Source organism: Phascolarctos cinereus, unplaced genomic scaffold (genome assembly GCF_003287225.1).
Source record: "Phascolarctos cinereus isolate Bilbo 61053 unplaced genomic scaffold, phaCin_HiC Scaffold_1;HRSCAF=81, whole genome shotgun sequence".
NCBI lineage: Eukaryota > Metazoa > Chordata > Mammalia > Diprotodontia > Phascolarctidae > Phascolarctos > Phascolarctos cinereus.
In genome coordinates, this window is record NW_027555514.1 from 23194738 (window position 1) to 23215101 (window position 20364).

At 42.1% G+C, this 20364-nt stretch overlaps 1 protein-coding gene across 1 annotated transcript in view; it reads right to left on the reverse strand.

The window, feature by feature from the left end:
- Window positions 1–20364, reverse strand: part of STT3B (STT3 oligosaccharyltransferase complex catalytic subunit B) — a 100819-nt gene that overhangs the window by 32108 nt on the left and 48347 nt on the right. The window contains exons 4-5 of the mRNA XM_020993270.2: window positions 9913–9978; window positions 6451–6550 (exon numbers count right to left, since the gene is read on the reverse strand). Coding sequence (XP_020848929.1) covers window positions 6451–6550; window positions 9913–9978 — 166 coding nt within the window. The remainder of the gene's footprint in view (window positions 1–6450; window positions 6551–9912; window positions 9979–20364) is intronic.

Sequence of the window (20364 nt, forward strand, 5' to 3'; positions counted from 1 at the left end):
CAAGTCAAGTGACTGAACCATCCTTCTCCTCTGAGCCAGAGATTCCATTACTGGGCTTATGCTCCACAGGGGCCGTTAATAAGAAAGACCTCACACACACCAAAATATTTATAGCTGCACTTTTTGGACAGCAAAGAATTAGCCCACCAAACGAGGAAATGGCTAAACACACTGTGGCTCATGAATGCTAGCAAAATATTCCTGTGCTGTGAGAAATGGTGAGCGGGACAAGTGCAGAGAAGCCTGGACAGAGACGTGAACTGACACAGTGACATACGGTGACGACCACCATGGACAGGCAGCTCACAGAATCATGAAGCATAAGCTAGGCTGGAAACAAGAGACTGGGAAAGACTCTTACCTACTCCCGGCACTGGTGGGCGGTCTGTTTCTATACACTGATCACTTAGGTGGATTTTTTTTCATCCTTTTGTCACATTTTGCTATGTGATGTATGGGAGGGGGAGGGATATTGGGGAAAATGATGGTGATATAAAAATAAAAGGTGATTTTTAAAAATAAAAACTTTTTCTGGGTGCGAGGGCAGAGGGCCTGGAATTTCCTAAAATCTTTTTTTTTTTTGGCTGAAATTTAGGACAATGGTTGCAGATAACGCAGAGTAATTTTCATAATACCTTTACAAACTTGGAATAGCTGGAAAGAGCACCTGACATGAAGTCAAAGAGACCTGGGTTCAAGTCAATATGATTCCTTGCAAAAAAGGACCATTCCACATAGATGACCCAGTGTGCCCAAAGACCACTACGAGGGGTCATCTGCCAAACCTCACAAGAGCTTCATTACACACACATTTTGTACTTGCTTTTCTCCCACAGAACAGTTTTCTTACAGTAATTACAAGTCAACATCACCTACAATCCTTAAACAACAAAAATATGTACTAGCTTATACTACTGGAACCCTACGTGGCTTCGTGGAGAGAATGCTCTTCGCAGGAGTCAGGAAGACCCAAGTTCAAATCCACCCTCAAAAACTTACTAGCTGTGTGACCTTGAGCGAGTCATTCTTAACTTCTGTTTGCCTTAATCCACCAGAGGAGGAAATGACAAATTACTCCAGTACCTCTGCCAAAAAAACACCCAAGGACATTATGGTCCACAGGGTCACAAAGAGTCTCACATAACCGAACAACAACAAAAACTGACCAGGTCTCCAACACCTAGCCTCAAGGCTTATACATAATAGGTACATAATGCTTATGGATTCCAAACTGGTAAACTCATCTCTGTTTTAACACGTGTGGAATCACGAATAAAGCCAGCATACTTGTGGAGGCTTCTAATGCAGGTTACCAGAGCAATCCTCCTAAAACATCACCACTGTTTTTCTTTTAACCAATAAAATTACATTTTCCCCAATTCTCGAAATGGGGACTGACAATGCAATGAAGAGCTCCTCAGGGCTTGGCTCTACTGCAACTTCCAGAAGCCCTCCCGTGGCGGCATGCACGGAGGCACACACGTCCTGGAGGGTGGGCCCCTCTGCTGGGCTCAGAGACGACAGAACCTCCACACTGTGGAAGAACTGATACACAAATGCAAGGTAAGTAAGGAGATGGCAAGAGAGCGCCTGCATCATCTGGTCCTGACGGTCACAAATGGGAAGCAAACAAGAGCACCAAGACAGCTGAGAGGTGGCTGCAGAACACACCAATGAGGAGGCGGCGCCTGCAAAGGCTGGGCGGGGGCGGCGGTAGAAGATGTGGTGAAAGCTTGTTCTCTCGGCCTCCAGCAACTGGGGTGCACTTTACTGCTCCCCAGCAATTCCTGAGCGAGACAGAGCCTACCCAGTCCGACACGCCGCTGTTTTTCCAGAGGAACACACGGTGCTCGGCACTCCTACGAGTCAGTGTGCAGAATGGTCAGAGATACACTTATTTTCCCTTTGTTGTTGCTTTAGACCAATGATTTTATTAAGCACAGGGAACGTGGGCAGAGGTCCCTTGCACTGATGAGCAAACCGTCTGTAATTTATAGCATTAAAAAAATCCCCAGAGGTACCAAGAAATCAAGAGCTCTGTTCATGGCTACAGGACTCACATCAGGTTTCTGATGCCGAGGTGGGCTGGCCCACTACCTACTGCACCACCTGACCCCTCTCATTAATTAGCATGAGCTCCCAGAGACCAGAAATGACATCGTGTACTCCTCTGTATCTTCCCCAAAGGGCCCAACATACTGACGTGTCCATAACGAATACCCAACAAACACTTGTTCAATATGTAAAAAAATCAAATAAGTAGTAAAACTGTGATTACGCCAGGAAAGTGAGGAGGAGGAGGACGCTGATCAAGGAAGAAAGAGCAGAAACAAATTGAATTTAGCACCTTGGATCCTTGCAATAATAAAACTTGACCAAAACCTAGTCTAGAAAAGTTACTAGAGCCTTAGGTCTTAGAAGGACCACAATCTAAAAATATCAACTCTCTCTAGAACCAAAGAATGTTAGGCTGAACGTTCAGCTTAGGTTATCTTGCTACATTTCTTCCTGTAAGTAAATTCTGACTTTACACAGATTCAAAACCTATGTGTGACTTTGTATTCCCTGATTTTCTGTCTTAGGCAAAACTGCTGTTCCATCTGTAATGTGTCAAATTCCCCTCTAGTCTCTTACAAGATGCTTTGCAGTTATCTTATTTCACGACCACTCGGCTTAGTAGAAACAAGAGACAATATGCTGGAAATTAAAATCCCCAAATATGAAGTCAGGGTTGGAATGGAAGGGTGGGAAAGGAAGGGGGAGAACCCCAGCCCTGGGTTCACATTCTACCTGACCCTGTGCAAGTCCCTTAACCTCCAGTCCAAGACCAGAAGAAGCAGGGTAGCTGTTAGCATCACATGCAAAAAGGCAAGCATGACCTCTGAATTACTGACTTGACTTTCCTATTCACTCACTAAGGGACTTTTTATATGCAGTCTATCCCAACAAGTGTAATCGTGAAGCATTACTACAGAGTAAAGGATTGCTATGCTCACTTTGTTCATTATAATGATGGGCCCCAATTAACAATGATGATGATAATACCTAACATTTATAAAGTGTTTATTGCTTGTAAAGCGCTAAGTACTTTACAAATATTACCTCATTTGAGCCTCACATCAACCCTAGGAAGTAAATGTTATTATTATCCTCACTTTACAGATGAGGAAACAGAGACAGAGCTTCAGTGATTTGCCCAGGGTCACACAGCTAGTGTTTGAGGCTGGATTTGAACACAGGTCCTCTTACTGACAGAGCCCACGGCTCTCCATCCACTGTGCCACCTAGCTGCCCCATTAGGAAGTGTCATCCTAGACAATAAATGCGATTTATACTGTGGGGATCTCACTATTAAAAAATTAGTTGTTCTTAGCCTATTTCTCAGGTACTTCAAGGTACTGGAGACAGATGAAATGAACCTCCCAGGTGGGGAGGAGGAGGAGCATCCCATACCTAGACTATGCACTGGGCTTGGCTCCTGGTACTCTGGCATTCCATGGGGACAGGATGGTAAAGGATTGTTATTTTATCCAGCAGCACAGGAGGTGGTGATCAAGAGGCCTCCAAGCAGGTCCTTGAGAGGGGACCCTTCCAGACTCAGGGATGTGTCTGAGGGAACTCGACGAGACAGTGCCCTTGGAGATAACAGACTCTGGGGCAGGTGCAGAGTGTAAACAAAGGCCCCCAATGGAACAAGCACAGACTCTGCAGACAGTGGATGCGGGTCCTCACTGCCGCTGAGGCTACTTGTACGGATGGCTGTGGGCATGCCACTTCATTTCCTCCCTGTGCTTCACTTTCCCTATCTGAAAAATGCCTTAGAGATCCCTTTCCAGCTCAATATCTACCTTCACCAGGATCCAGACAATGTGGGACAATGTGGAGCTAAGGCCCTGATGGATTCAGGGAGTGGTGCAAATATTCCTTCCACTGGAGGTAGCATGCTCCAGAGTAGGGATGACAGGAGGAATAGGTGGGATGATAGGAACTGTGGTGTTAGAGGACATCCCCAATTAGAGGGTTTGGGGCTGAACAAGTCTGGGGATCTTCTGCCTTCTCTGCAGTTAATGCTGTTCTTTTACAGATTTCCCACGTTGACAGCTTCTTTAAAGAAGCCAGGCCGGAGCTGTCCTGCTCTTCTCCAGGGGCGACGATTTTGGCCTCTGATGTGATGGCAAAAACAGGAGCTTGGGACACTTCCCATCAAGAGAGTGTATCTCACTTTCTTCTAGTTCATTCAGTGTTGGTCACATCCAGCACTTTTCAAGCTTCTTCAAGTGGCAAGCTTGTGGATCCTGGCCTGATCTCCCCTATATTGAGGCCTGATCTACACGGGCACTAAAGATAATGCAGAGCTAAGGAGCCCAGGAAATCCTACCACAGTCATCAGTGCATGTTGCCTTACTTTGGAGAACTTGATTGGTTTTGTCATGGGATTTTCTCTACTACATTTTCTTTTTCTTTTCTTTTTTTTTTTTTTAGTGAGGCAACTGGGGTTAAGTGACTTGCCAAGGGTCACACAGCTAGTATCAAGTGTCTGAAACCGGATCTGAACTCAGGTCCTCCTGACTCCAGGGCTGGTGCTCTATCCACTGCACCACCTAGCTGCCCCTCTTCACTACATTTCTGCCCCTGCCTTCATGGTGGTTATTTGATAAGGCACCTCAATACTACAAGCTGAGCTGACAAACTGACCCATGAAATTCTTTGTCGTTGTCACTGGTGCACAATAAAACCAACCCTCCTAACAGGGAGGAAAGAGAGCCTGGGAACTGTCTGTCCAGTTAACCACCATCTCTTTATAAGGAGAATGTCAATATGAAGGGGTTTTCATTTTTCCAGTAGTTTAGCAATTCACCAGAGAAAAATGGGATGTCAAACCTAGTAATAAGTAAATCAGTGTTCATAAACCATTTAAGAACTGCCAGAAAAGCATTTTTTAAAAAATTTAATTTAATTTTTAAAAAATTTCCCTGAAACACAATATCCAGACATATTCTGAGGATTGAGTTTCGTGGCTTGGCTGCGGGAAGTGGTAAAGAAGGCTTTGCTAACTAATTCTAAGCCAGATATTCCATTTGTTTAGGAAGCAGTGCTCTGAAGAGTAGGCCTGAATTCAAACAATGGAAAACTTGTATGAACAAATGCAGAATAAGATAAAACCAAAAAAACAATACAAAGAGCAATAATGATGTAAACTTAACAACTAAAATGAAGCCAAAGGCCAGGTCATTCTAAGCACCCATTTCAGTCCCAGAGATGAAGAGATGCCCTGTCCTGGAGCATCTGTGCTCATAGACTGACTGTTCCTGTCAAATATGGGCACTACATTGGGTTTGTTCTGCTCACCTGTAACAAAGAAGGCTTCTCTCAACCTCCGGCGCTGGGGGTGAGGAGTGGGAAAATCTAGAAATGACTGATCCAAATGAATACAAAAGTCAAAAACTAAAATGGAAAGAAAGACATAATGTTTTTCTGCCATGGGGTGACAAACTTCACAGCACCCCCCCCCCCAAAGGAAATAGAAAATATTTCTCAAAAGCTGAAGTTTTGCTTAGGCAGATGAGGGATGTTTGTGACACTGCTTCCAAAAATGATTAGAAACTCAACTGAAGTTCATAGTAAGACTGTGGATTTAGAGCGTGAGTTTTCTTTTATAGCTAAACTAGCCAAGGACCCATCTGTGTTGTAAAAGACAATCTCAAAGGGTGAATCAGCTCTCATTAATCATTCAGTTCAGTTACCACACTATGAAAACGATCTCTTGGAAAAAACTCTTCTTCACACTATACTATGGAAAGATTCATCAGCATGAGCCAAGGCTGAAGACATGTCACCAAAGCGGAGCTTTTCAAAGCCCCACAATCTCCTTCAGTTTTGAAAATCATCATTGTGTAAAACGAATCACCCCCACCCTGCAAGCTGCAGCCAAAATGAACAGAACATTTTTCAGGTTACAAAATGCTTTCTGTGAAGTAATACTATAGAGTTTCTCTATTTGACAGGTAAAGAAACTGAGGTTCTGAGAAAGTGCACGCCTTACCTATGGCTACATGGCGTGTGTGTGTGTGCGCGCGCGGGCGTGCGTGTGCTGGGGGGGGGTTTGCACCTGAACTAAGATTAACATATCATGCTACTTCACTTAAATAAGTAGAGGAAATATGCACAATTTGAAAGATCTTCATGATTTTTATACTACATATCCCTTTCAAGGAATAAGAGAAATTTAATAGGACAGACTTCAAAGCCCAACTCCTCTGAAAACAAAATTTAATAGTTTAAAAAAAAACACACCACCTACTAATTAAGGGGATTTCTATATGATTGCCTGGACTATTTCCTTAATTCAAGAGGTGTAACAAATCGTCTGTGAGAGGCTCACTTTAAAGGACCTCAGTAAAAAGCACACATGGATTAATCCTTAGCTGAAAAAGGCAGGTGGTCACTCACCTATGTAGACCCTCTTGCTGTATCTCTGCATCAGCAATAACACAAAGACGTGCAGTGGAATAAGGTTTATAATAAACACATAACCGCCCCATGCAGAGACCTGGGAGGAAAAACAGGTTAAAACGAGATGATTGCATAGTTGACTAAAACACTGGAAAACTCTTGGTTAACTCCCTGATGCTCTAACCAAGTGATAAACAGATTATTATGAAATACTTGAAATTTGAATATTCCACTGGGAAGAAGGTTAAGCAGCTTTTAATAAACTTTATATAGTCATCCAGTACACAAACCCCAAGGTATTTTTCTTTAGTCATTAGAGAACTCAGATTGTGATTCACAGGTAATTTGCTTACGGGTACATAACTTGAAGGGATAAAAAGAACTGGGAAACAAGAAAAAAGATGGCAATTATTTTCACTTAAGGTGAAAGCATATGTGAGCTGTTAAAAAAAAAACCCTTACAAAAAACTTGATTTGCTTTTCATTTCCTGGCATATTATTGCCAAGAACACAACAGTGTTTCAGAATGCTGCAATGTGTCAACCACTTGGTCAACAAGAGGACTGTGAGAGCTGCAAACTGGTCAAGACTAGCATAATCGACTGTTTACCTAGGAGAAGTTTCTCCACCGCCCAGAAAAACAACTGAAGGCAAAATTCTAGTTTGAGACTTGGTCTTCTGGACCATTTCCACTCTGACTGCTAGGGAGACAGACCAGTCTAAAGGAAGTCCACGTGCACTTTCAAATAAACAATTTTACTACATTCTTACTTGCGGCCAAGTAGAGGTCCATCCCTTTAATGGAGAGATAAGAATAACTTGTAACCATCTGAATGACAACCAAGTGGAATTATTTTAAGTAGGCCAAGCACTCCCCTCAAAATCTTAAATTCACAAATTATGTAGTTAACAAATTCTTTGTTCACAGATAGAATGGTCAACTTTACCTCAAGCTGTCATGCTCCCAACTCTAAATGTAGAGTTACAAGTTTAATACATGTACCACAGGATGTAAGCACCTCATTATTAGCAAACTGATAATGCATCAAACTTTTTAAAAGTCACAATTAAAATCCCTAAAAACACCAAGACAGGGCAGAACTATAGAAAACACAAGTCTGATTTGACCACTAGGAAAGCATCTTTGTGTCCCAGAAGCTTCTGGTCTTCAGAACCATCACCTTGATATCGGACTACCCATGAGGATTCATCCTTTCCTCCTCACTCAGCCACCACTAGAGTCTGAACCCTCCCTGACTCTGGCAGGGACGATTGTAATCGCTTCCTAACTTGGCTTCCCAGGCTGCCTGTCCCTCCCTCTCGAATCCATCCTCCACAGAGCTGCCCAGTAGAGATTCTGTCTAGGTCCCCTGCTCAAGAGGCTCTACTGGTCCTCCTTGCCTCTAGGACAAAATACAAAGGTCTCCTCCCTCTGTCTTTACAGCCCTTCATAACTGAGCTCTATCTCTCCAGGGTAAGCTCACAGTCTTCTCGTACTTCCGCATGCTCCAGCCAAACTGTCAAGGTGCTGGCCCCATGACTGGCCTGTGCACGAGGTAACATCTCCTCCTCCCCTCCCCCATGTCACATCAAAAGGGTCCTTAAAGACTTTAAAGTGCCACCAGCAATGTGGGACCTAGCCTACTGCTCCTGGTCACTACCGTCTTCTCCCCTTACTCTGTATGGACTTCAAATGGACTTTTTCTTGTATCCATAACGCACTCTCATGCTAGACATGAGCTACTGTCATTTCTGTCTAGTTGATAAATACTTCCTGATTTTGCTGGCATGCTATAAATGAATGAATCAATACATAGAAATAAATAAGGGAGTAAATGAATGAATGAATAAATAAATATTTGAACAGATAAATAAATGCTAGAATAGCACAGGGCCAAGAACAAACCTGAAAACAAACCTTGTAACTTCTCTTGGCCTCAGTTTTCTCTTCCGTAAAATAAGCAGGCTGGACCAGAAGCTCCCTAAAGTCCCCTCTCTGCTTCAGCAGTTCACTTTACTTGTTGCCCCTAATTTCTGCCCTTCTACATAGCTAGAGCGGTGGGTGTTTCTGGAATTTTTTCCATCCCCTTCCCCTTACATTTCAAAAGTCTTTTTTGGTCAAATTTTCAAGACTCCAGGTACGTATGATATAATGACAGAGTAAGAGCTTTACTAGCTCTAATTACATGAACTTCATTTCTGTTTTTCGTAAGTTATGGTTCAATAATCCAAATAAGACAAAAAGAAATCTTCTGAACACAAAATTCATTTCTCCAAACTGCCTTTGTCTTCTGAAATCCTTGTTTTTGGATGGCAGCTATGATTAAAAAACAAAACCAAAAAAAAAACCTGTCTCTGCTCCATCTTCTGTTTACTTTCTAAGACCTGATAACGCTTAGGAGAGCTGGCTCCATTTCTTCTGGAAGTATCACTTGCCAGGATGTTACAGACCCAAAGGGGAGCAGCACCTACTGGGTTGGACATGCCTTGAGAAGGCTTCCATCACTTCCAGTCTCGTGCTCCACCAGATCAAAGACACCCCTCTTTTCCATTTCCAGCTGACAGCCAGCTGGGTGCTGCCATGCACTGCACTCGTCTCCTTCCTCTGAGCGTAATGTACCTGAGAGCGCTGGGGGAGCTTCACTGATGAGTGCCCCAAGAACACAAGCAGCAGCGTTCTCCTCACAAGGACCCAGGGTCCCCTCTCATAGCTACCCTGTGCCCTAGTGTTCTGGAATCTTCCTGTCCTTTTCCACCTCTGCCACATTCTTAATCTCCTGCTGCAACTTAGAATTCCCTTAGTCCTCTTCAGACTCTTGGCACCCTAATTTAACCACTGAAAATAAGAAGGGACTCCCTATAACCTGAGGGGTGCTGGGACATGGACCTTTATCCCCTTTCACATCTCTTTTAGGAGGGAGACCAGTTTACATTTCTGCTGTTACGGTCAATTACCTGTTACTTTATATTCAAAAATTCCCCAATTCTTGTCATACTGGCTAGAAAGAGGGTTGCCTCAAGTATTCTTGCTGGAGGTCCTTGGGGCAAAGGTCCCACTTGTTCACCACCAACACTTGGTTTGGTATTTGCTTTCTTTATGTGTTTATGGATACATGGAAACCTTTCTTTCTTGATGCCCCTACGCTGAGCACAGCATTGCCCACAGGCCATAATCAATGCTCAATAACTGGTTGATTAAGGAACACCAAGTACTTAATGATATACCACAGTCGCCTAAATATGCTGAGAACAAAAACTTTCTCCTTACAGCCTATTTGGGAGAAAATTTCACGTGAATGAAAAGAACAGATCTAGGAATAAAAAAAAAATTCCCCCTTAATTCTTTCCAAAAAAAGTTCAAGTCACCAGCAAAATGTCACCAATTCCCCACTTAAGAAGAATATGCCTGTTTCATTTGCTAAAGAGATTAGACTCCATATTTAAATTCAAATGTCTTACCATATAGAAGTAGGATAAACAGCAGCATATTGTCCAAGAGACCGATCCGGTTTTTACAGATTTCACCTAAAACAAACAAATAACAAGTTAATTCAAACTAGAACACAAGGAGAGAGGAAGAAATCGATAAAATTTATGAAGGGCCTACTAAAATACAAGGCACTGAAAACAGAAATGCAGAAAATGAAACAATTTCTACATTCAAGCAAACCAGGGAGTAGAAAAAGTATAGCTGTAAAATGTCCCCATTCCCATGGGTGGGAAAAATTGCCAACCTTTCTCTATAAAAAAGACATGGGTTACCTAACACAGCAATGCCACTAATGCCCCATGAACACCACAGAGGTCACACACTGGAAGGTGTGGACTGATGCAGCAGGCTCATCCAATTTTCAAAAAACCACAGAGCAAAATTTTCTTCAAGACACTTTGACATATTGATTTTGATATTTCAAAAAAGCCTTTTTTTTCCCTTTTTGGATTTCATTTTAACAGTTACTGTGTTAAATCATTTTGAGAAGTACAGGGACACTTTATAAATGAATGTCAGATGAAGTACAAACCTGGAAAGTCAATGAAGAAACTTGATTTTCCTCTTTCCATCCCTCAAATACACCACACAGCACACCACACACCGTGCACATTAATAAATGTCTGTCCAATGAGTATCGAGCAACAAGCATTTACTACGTACCTACTAAGAACTAGGCAATGTGCTGGGATGAAGCAACCCCTACCTTCAGGGACCTTTTCTGTTGTCGCTGTTTGCTGTTGTTCAGTTGTTTGACTCTTGTGACCCCATTTGGGGTTTTCTTGGCAAAGATCTTGGAGTGGTTTGCCATTTCCTTCTCCAGATCATTTTACAGATGAGGAAACTAAGGCAAATAGGATGAAGTGACTTGCTCAGGGTCACATAGCTAGTAAGTGTCTGAGGCCATATTTGAATTCAGGTCCTCCTGACTCCAGGCCTCACATTCTATCCAAGTGGGCCACTCTGTTGCCTCTCAAGGATCGTACATTACAACATTTTACAGACACAGTCCGTAGTGCCAATGTCATTCTTCATTCACACACAAGATTATTTCCTATGTTTCAGGATGAAATCTGTTACAGAAGTGACTATACCACCAGAAAATGACGAACTTTTTTAGAGAAAGTAGAGCCTATGCCTATACAGTTGACAGTTCTGAGTGTTGTAATGCTTCTACATTAATGCCAGCTACAAGCAATAACAGTTTTTTCACACTGATGATGGAATTTCAGCTTAATTTTTTTTCTTACCACCCCCCCCATCCAAGTAATTACATCCAGAGAGAATGCTCACAGTTATCTGTAAAAGTCACATTGCAACACTTTCCAGGAAACAGATATGTGAAACCAGAGACTCTTGGTCACTATATAACATACATCTGTAAAGGTTTCCCATGAAAATGATCATAAAATAAGTTGCCATTTGGAAATGTGTACAGGTGAAATCCTGTTAAAATGAACTAAAAGATACTTCCACAGCAAATCCACAGCTAAAGAAACTGAGGAATCCTTCATTGACAACATCATTGCATCTTGCTCAGAGGACACATCAGTAAGTAGGAAGTAAGACTAAGGTGGCTTTCCTCAATGGAAGATATATACTCTGATTCTCCATGCACTGGAAGGGAGGAAGGAAGGGAGGAAGGAAGGGAGGAAGGAAGGGAGGAGGAAGGGAGGAGGAAGGAAGGAAGGAAGGAAGAAAGGAAGGAAGGAAGGAAGGAAGGAAGGAGGGAAGGAGGGAAGGAGGGAAGGAGGGAAGGAGGGAGGGAGGGAGGGAGGGAGGGAGGGAGGAAAGGAGGGAGGAAGAAGGAAGGAAGGGAATGAAAAGGGAAGTGAGGGAAAGGAGAAAGGAAGGAGTAAGCAAAGAACACTTATAACTAGGGGAGCAGTTCTCTTTCTGCCCTTCAGTCTGACCTCCTTGTTCATACCCTGATCCTCCCTGGGAGGTGGTGAATTGGGGGGATAGGGTAGGATGTGAATTAAGACAAACAAGTATAAAATGATTTCACTGATTTTGAACTTTAGGGGTTTCACCTGTTCCAGTTGGCAGCAGGGGGAAACAGAACTAAACATAATTTAGGTGTCTTCTGAAGATGTGAACATGCAATTCATCAGTGGTAAGTGCTGTCTAAAGGAAAGGAGAGAGGGGTGTCATCCATGAAGCTCCTTGGGGACAGGGACTGTTTTTACCTAGCACAGTGCCTGGTGTGTTGTTAATGGCAGCATCCTAAGAAGAACATTAAACTTGGAGCTCCAGTTCTGCTGCCTACTAGGCCCTGACTTCCTCCCTTGTCGACTAGATGCTTTTCCTTGGATGGCATTGTAGGAGCCCATGTGCTATCTTTTTTTCAGTCTGATGTCTATTTATTTATTTTTAGTTTTCAACATTCACTTCCCACAAGATTTTGAGGTCCAAATTTTCTCCCCATCTCGTCCCTCTCTCCACCCTAAGATGGCATGCATTCTGAATACCCTTTCCCCTAATCTGCCCTCCCTTCTATTTCTCCCCCCTTCTCTTATCCCCTCCCTCTTCAATTTTCCTGTAGGGCAGGACAGATTTCCATACCCTATTTCCTGTATACCTTACTTCCCAGTTGCATGAGGAAACATTTTTTTTCTTTTAACACTTGTTTTTAAAATTTTGGGCTCCAAATTTTCTCCCTTCCTCCCTCCCCACCCACCCTTATTGAGAGGGCAAGCAACGCAATACAGGTTATACATGGGTAGTCATGCAAAACACTTCCACAGTTGTCATGTTGTGAAAAACTAAGTATATTTCCCTTAATCCTATACCACCCCCCATTTATTCTATTCTCTCTTTTGACCCTGTCCCTCCTTAGAAGTGTTTTCTTCTGTTACCCCCTCCCCTCTAATCTGCCTTCTCCTCTATTATTCCCCTGCTTTCTTGTCCCCTTCCTCCACTATTCTCCTGTAGGGTAAGATAGATTTCCATACCCAATTGAGTGTGTATGTTATTCCATTCTTAAGCCAAATCTGATGAGAATACGATTCACTCATTCCCTCAAACCTTCCCCCGTTTCCCTTCTACTGTAAAAGCCTTTTCTTATCTGTTTTATGTGAGATAATTTACCCCATTCTACCTCTCCCTTTCTCCTCCCAGTATAATCCTCTCACCCCTTAATTTTACTCTCCATATATCAGCCCTTCATCTTCAATTCACCCTATGCCCCTCCCCCTCTACATACATATACTTTTTCCCCTCCAACTATTCTAATACTGACAAAGGTCTCATGAGTTATAAATATCATCTTTCCAGGCAGGAATGTAAACAGTTCAACCTTAATGAGTCTCTTATGATTTCTCTTTCCTGTTTACCTCTTCATGTTTCACTCGTATTTGAAAGTCAAATTTTCTATTCAGCTCTGGTCTTTTCATCAGGAATGCTTGAAAGGCCTGTTTCACCGAATGTCCATTTTCTCCCCTGAAGGATTATACTCAGTTTTGCTGAGCAGATGTTTCTTGGTTGTAATCTTATCTCCTTTGCCCTCTGGAATATTATATTCTTTTTTTTGTTTGTTTGGCATATTATATCCTAAGCCCTCTGGTTCCTTAAGGTAGAAGCTGCTAAATCTTGTGTTATTCCTGATTGTGTTTCCACAATACTTGAATTGTTTCTTTCTGGCTGCTTGCAATATTTTCTCCTTGACCTGGGAACTCTGGAATTTGGCTACAATATTCCTAGGAGTTTTCCTTTGGGGATCTCTTTCAGGAGATTGGTGGATTCTTTCAATTTCTATTTCACCCTCTGCTTCTAGAATATCAAGGCAGTTTTCCTTGATAATTTCTTGAAAGATGATGTCTAGGCTCTTTTTTTGATCATGGCTTTCAGAGAGTCCAATAATTTTTAAATTCTCTCTCCTGGATCTATTTTCCAGGTCAGTTGTTTTTCCAATGAGATATTTCAGATTCTCTTCTATTTTTTCATTCTTTTAGATTTGTTTTACAGCGCCTTGATTTCTCAGAAAGTCACTAGCTTCCAATTGCTCCACTCTAATTTTTAAGGAAGTATTTTCTTCAGCAAGCTTTTGGACTTCCTTTTCCATTTGGCCAATTTTGCTTTTTAGGGCATTCTTCTCCTCACTGGCTTTTGGGATCTCTTTTGCCATTTGGGTTAGGCTATTTTTTAAGGTGTTATTTTCTTCAGCATTTTTTTGGGTCTCCTTTACCGTGACTCCCAGTTTTTCCTCTATTTCTCTTACCTGCTTCTCAAAATTCTTTCTGAGCTCTTCCATGGCCTGAGACCAATTCATAATTTCTTGGAGGCTTTGGATGTAGGAGCTTTGGCTTTGTTGTCTTCTGGTTGTATGTTCTGATCCTCTTTGTCACCAAAGTAAGATAATATAGTCTGACTCTTTTTGCGCTGCTTGATCATGATCCCAGCCAATTACTTGAGTTATAAACTCTTTGTTAAGGTAGGGGTCTGTTTCCAGTGTGGAGAATGTACTGTCGCAAGCTTCAGAGGTTTTGTGCGGCTGTTTTCAGAAATATTTCTAGAGACCTGTAAATTTTCAGTTCTTCCATGGTGCTATGATCAAAGGTGAGGTATTTACTCCTTTCCTGGCCTGTGCTCTGGTCTATGAGTGACCACAAGCACTCTTTTCTATCTTGCAACTGTGAGGAGGATTTTCTCTGCACCACCACTACAAGCTCCACCATGCCAGCACTCCCCCTTGCCCCAGGACCGCCACCCAGAACCGTGACCCAGATCCAAGCACAAGCAAAGCAAGAGAATTCTGCACCAGCAGAGACATCCCTGCAATCCCCCTCTGATCAGCCACTCGATTCCCCCTCAGTCTGTGAGCTGGAAGCTCAGGGGGCAGCCGCTGCCCTGGGGCCAAGCCTGGAGACTGGAGCTGAGACCACCACGCCTGCCTCTCTCTCTCTCTCTCTCTCTCTCTCTCTCTCTCTCTCTCTCTCTCTCTCTCTCTCTCTCACTGCAGACACAGACTTTTCCCACTAACATTCGAAGTTGTCTTTGGCATTCGTGGGTTGAGAAGTCTGGAAACTGCCACAGCTGCCCGCAATTCAGTTCTCTGAGACCTGCTCCAGGTTTGCTGAGGCCTGCACACCCACACCAAACTGAATTCCTCTCCCAGCCCGGCACGCAATATACCTTTCTGATCAACTACCCAGGTTGTGTTGGGCTGGAACTTTGTTTCACTTTGCCTTTTTGTGGCTTCTGCTGTTTTAGAATTTTTATAGGTATTTGGAGGAGTTTGGGGGAGAGCTCAAGCAAGTCACTGCTTTTACTCTGCCATCTTGGCTCCGCACCCAACAAGTTTGTTAAAAAGAGAAAAAACAACCTTACTGCACAGCAGAACCCAAAGAGAGTGCAATGACTTACTGCCCCTTCAGCTGCTGCAATGGGACAAATGCCTTGCCCTCCACAACTGGCTGGACTCAGAGGATGCAGGCAAAGGGGGAACTCAAAAGGTTCTAAAGTTAAAGTGTCACTGAAGGATCTTACATGTTTTAAATGTTTTAAGGAAAAATGGGCAGAATGAGGATTGTTTTCACTATAAAATAATAAACCTATAGAGGAAGCTTTAAAATTTACAAAGCAATTCAGTATTTCCCCCATTTTATGAGGAGGAAATGGCCGTGTCTTCTAACTCAAAGATGAGGTTTTTTTTCTTTTTTCCCCCCTCGCTCCCCAAGACAGAGTGCATTCTGATATAGGCTCTACATATACATTTCTATTAAACATATTTTCACATTAGTGATGTTGTAAGAAGGAGTTAGAACCAACAGGATGAACCACAACAAAGAGGAAACAAAACTGAAGAAAAAAAGAGCAGATAGTATGCTTCAATCTGCATTCAAACTCCATAGTTCTTTCTCTAGACGTGGATAGCATTTTCCATCATGAGACTTTTGGAGATGTATTAGATAAGATGAGGGTTTTTTTCTAACGCATCAGGGCTGATCCTAATGATGAAGAGAAGTGGTCTCAGCTGGATGGGGAAGAATAAAAAACAAACAAAAACACCGGGGGATCTGATCTATCTATCTCTTCCTATGTGAGCCCAGTACCAGCATGGCCAGGTGGGGCAGGGTTTACCTGTAGCCCCTGCTTCTGGGCATGTTAAGGCTGCTGGGCGAGGCCTGAGCAGCAGAAAAGTGGCCACACTGAGAAAGTGAGCCCCAGTGGAGGGGAGGGCCCTGCCTCAAGGTGGACAAACCAGCCCAGGTTGGGAAAATGTGATCATCTGGCTAAAGCCTCTGTGCCAAGAATTTCTGGCACTGGACCCATGAGGGGCCCCGGAACTTTCAGGCAGCAACAGAGAGAAATGGAGGGGGAGAAGGGCAAGCAGCAGAAGGAAGTGCAGCAGCCACTGTGTGATGCGTGCAAACAAGGGCTAGCCTTAGTCCTCTGATCCTGCTGTAAGTAGCAATATATTTCAACTACTCTCATTCCTTTCTACTTCAAAGGCGAATGGATAACACCTGTCTTGAAGATGTGGGCTCAAATACCGCCTCTAACATTTACTAGACTGTGACTATGGTCTACTGGGGGCATCAGAGTGTCTAGAGTCCAGAAAACCTGTGTGCAAATCCAGCCTCAGACGCTCACTAACTGTGTAACCCTGGACAAGTTACTCAACCTCTGTCTGCCTCCATTTCCTCATCTGTAAAATGGAGATAATAACAGCACTTAGCACAAGGCCTGGCACGTAGTAGGTGCTATATAAATGCTTATTCCCTCCTCTCCCATAGGTCCACTCACTCAGCTTCTCAGATTGTTTCCTCTTCTATAAAACGAGGGCTTGGACCAGGCAGCCCCCAGTGTCCCTCCCAGCTCATCATCTACAATCCTCTATCCTCCTTTTTCTCCTTACTGTATACGAAGAACTTCTTTTTATGTGGATTGGAGCCACCAAGCATCCCTTGGTTTGCACCGAAGACCCCAGCTCCTCAAGCTCTGCAACGGTCACTGACGATAAAAGCTGCAAGTGATTTTTCAGGCTGGTACTTGTGCAAACACATGAGAGAATGCTTCTGAGACGACCAGCCACCCCTCACAGCTCTCTCCCAAGCGGGAGCAGCCAGGCTGCACTTGGTGCAGTCACAGCTTTGGAAAAATTCTACTTGAAATACTGTCCTGACTGTGCTCACTTTACTCTCACCATCAAACCACGTGAGTTTTTCCTCATGTTCATAATTTATTATGACACAATATCACAGAATTCAATTTCTAGGAATGGGCTCACTATAACAGCATTTTACATCAATCTAACTTAGAGGATTTTACCTGTATGGAATCTATAAATAAAATTTCAACAAATAGGAAACTATAATGAATAATTACTTTAATAAAACTGTTTAAAGTAAAACTTAAATGATGAGAAGCAGAATGAAAAATCTTGCTCTAATATGTGACAAAGACCATTATGACTAGGCACTGAAATGCCACTGACAAATAGTATAACTCTACAGAATTTTGGGGACTGACCCACTGAAATTCAAACCAGAAAGAAAAAGCCAAAAGCTCTTGGGAAGTCTAAGAACAAGGAGGGCTGTCATGCATAGCATTACCATTAATCAAACAGAAGAGCTGGTCAAGACGGTTGCTGTGGCTCTAAAGTGAGCTGTGAAAGAGAACCCAGGGAGCAGTGATGAAGAGGAAACACTTTGAGATGAAACGCCAGAAGAAGCGACTAGGACCAGGACGCACTGAAGGAGAAGAAAGGGCTGCCTAAGCTGCCATCGCCTCTTCCTGCCTGCCCATGAGGCCTTCTCCAGCCGTCCCCACTCTTCTCCTAATCTAGTGCTAATTTCCATTTTCAAGTTTCACACGGTTGGTTTTGGGGGAAGGGAGGTTTGGAGGGAGGCTTCACCTTTTCACCTGGGCTTAGTTTTGGGGGACACTAGGGACCCCAGAACAACAGGATTTTATTACATATGAGATTTGGGTGCAATTAAGGTTAAAAGTGGCTCCTTTAGCAAAGTTCTGGTAAAGGTAAAATACACAAAATGCTACAAATCAAGAACATTATAAAATAAAATAGACCACAAGCTTGTCAAGTATTCACTATATCCAATCCCGCCTCATGAATACAACAAATATTTTGTGTAACTGGTTATCATTCCAAGAAATATACAATAATGTAGCTTTAGCCATATTTTGTAGTCTAGGAAAAATATATCTAAGACAGTAAATATTTTTATTAATTCTTTGAAATCCAGTCTAAATTCATATTTTTAGTCAGAACTGAGAGGAATTAATGGAAAGTAATGGAAAACTTCTGGGTAATGAACATTGATACAGTAAAGAGGAGAAGCTAGAGCAATGAATCTGAAAAATGAAGCAATCTTCATGCCCTGTATTTTGAAGTTAAAAATTACTGAATTAAAAAGGGTTAGAAAAATGACATGTTAAGAAGTGTTCCTCTGAGTTTAAAATATAACATTATTACTGAGAGTTTAGTGCCCATGAATTTTCTCAGGAAGCTTCAATTCAAATTTAATTGGAGTTTTGAGAAAAGAGTGATACAATTTTCTAATTTCTAACAGACACATGAAGCACTAAAATGAAAGTTGGAATTACAGGCAGTTATATCACTTTAAACTCATTTTATTCCTTTTACATTCATCATCCATTCTGACTTAGTGATCCTTTACTACTACATGTTAAATACTTAAATTGCTAGACTTTGTCAATTAATGGAGTTGCAAAAATTCCACTTGGTTTCATGTGTCTGGAGTACTACAATTTGGAGAAAGGTAAACTAATAAGGAAAGACCCAGCTACCTTCGAGTAGGCCATTTCAAGCCAACTAGAACATGCCCTGTGCCATTATATCCTACACCTTCTAGTCCATTTGGAAAAGTCTTATCTAACAGCATTTCAAAGACATGTTTTCATCAGAAAAACTCATCTTAATACCCTGTCATTAATATTTGAAGAACAGAAATATCTTAAATCCTTACTCCTAAAAAAAGTTCATCTTCACTAGAAATCTAAAGAACCTAACATTTGCATAGTGGGCTGTATGTAAATGCTAACAGCCGTATAAATAACAAAAACAGAAAAGGATGAAGGAGGAATTTAGTTTATTTTTATCTATTCCAGTTTAAATATAAACTATATTTATTCATGCATGCTGCCCTTCCTTTCCCCTCCCCTGCACACACAAGCTTTATTTGGGGCACTCTCCTGCCAGAAGTGATTGCTCTAAGTAGAATATAATTTGTCCTTGCAAAGCAGACAAGGCATTTACATGATAAAAATATTATTAGATGCCATTCAGAAATGTGAAAAATAAGATAAGAATAATAATAAGAAAAAATACTGGAAATATAAACATTGGCAAAGAGACAAAATGATGTTTACTTGAAGATAACATGATAGCATGCTTAGAAAACCCCAGCAAATCAGCAAAGAAACTGCATAAAATGATCAATAATAAAATAACCTTATGCGCAATAAATATGAAGAATTACTATCATGTATATACAATACTAGCAAAAACTACCGTTCATTGAAAGGAAAGAATTACGTGGGTGTTAACCTACCATGAATGAATGCATTATTTATATGAATGCATTCTATAGAAAAATAAAGCAAGAATTAGCCACTATTTGTGACTGGGCCATGCCAACATAAAAAGTAATAACTAAATTTTCAAATCTACTGTTTTGCCAATGAGATTATCAAAAGCATATCTCATTAAATTATATTTTGAAAGAATAAAAGGTCTATGGTCTCAAGGGAAGTGATGAGAAAAACACTAAATACAGTTCCCTTCATGACAGTCATGTCAGGCCTGGCCCCTGCCTTCAGTTGGTTTCCCCACCATTAATGCAGGATACTGTGCCACCTGCATCTGTTCCAATGCTCTCTTGTTGTGTTTTCAATTCTGTGGTTTTGAAGAATGGATATTACTCCTAGGAAACATGCAGAAGTTACCACTCTTAAAAAGTGTGATTTAGTGACTATGAAAGACTGCAGTGGCTGTTAGCATGGGGCAGTCAAGTGTTTATGGGATCATTCAAAAGTCCACGATGAAAGAGGCTCAACCACATCAAAGTTTGGGGTTAAACAGGATGGAAAACAGTGAACAAGAACAAGGACAAACTCCTTCAGTAAAGCTGTATCATGAGGTACTTAGAAGACGAGAAGAATAAGGTAGCTGGGTGGTGCAGCAGATACAGCACCCGCCCTGGAGTCAGGAGGACCTGAGTTCAAATCCGGCCTCAGACACTTGACACTTACTAGGTGTGTCACCCTGGGCAAATCATTTAATGCCACAAGGAGGGAAAAAAGGGAGGAAGACAGAAAAAGAGAAGAAGCCTTCAGAGGGATCCTGAACCTGGAGGGGTTGTTACTGAATCTTCTAGTGTGTGTCTGAAGGAAAATGGTTAAGACCAGTTTAAAAAAAAAAAGCTGTTAACAGTTCC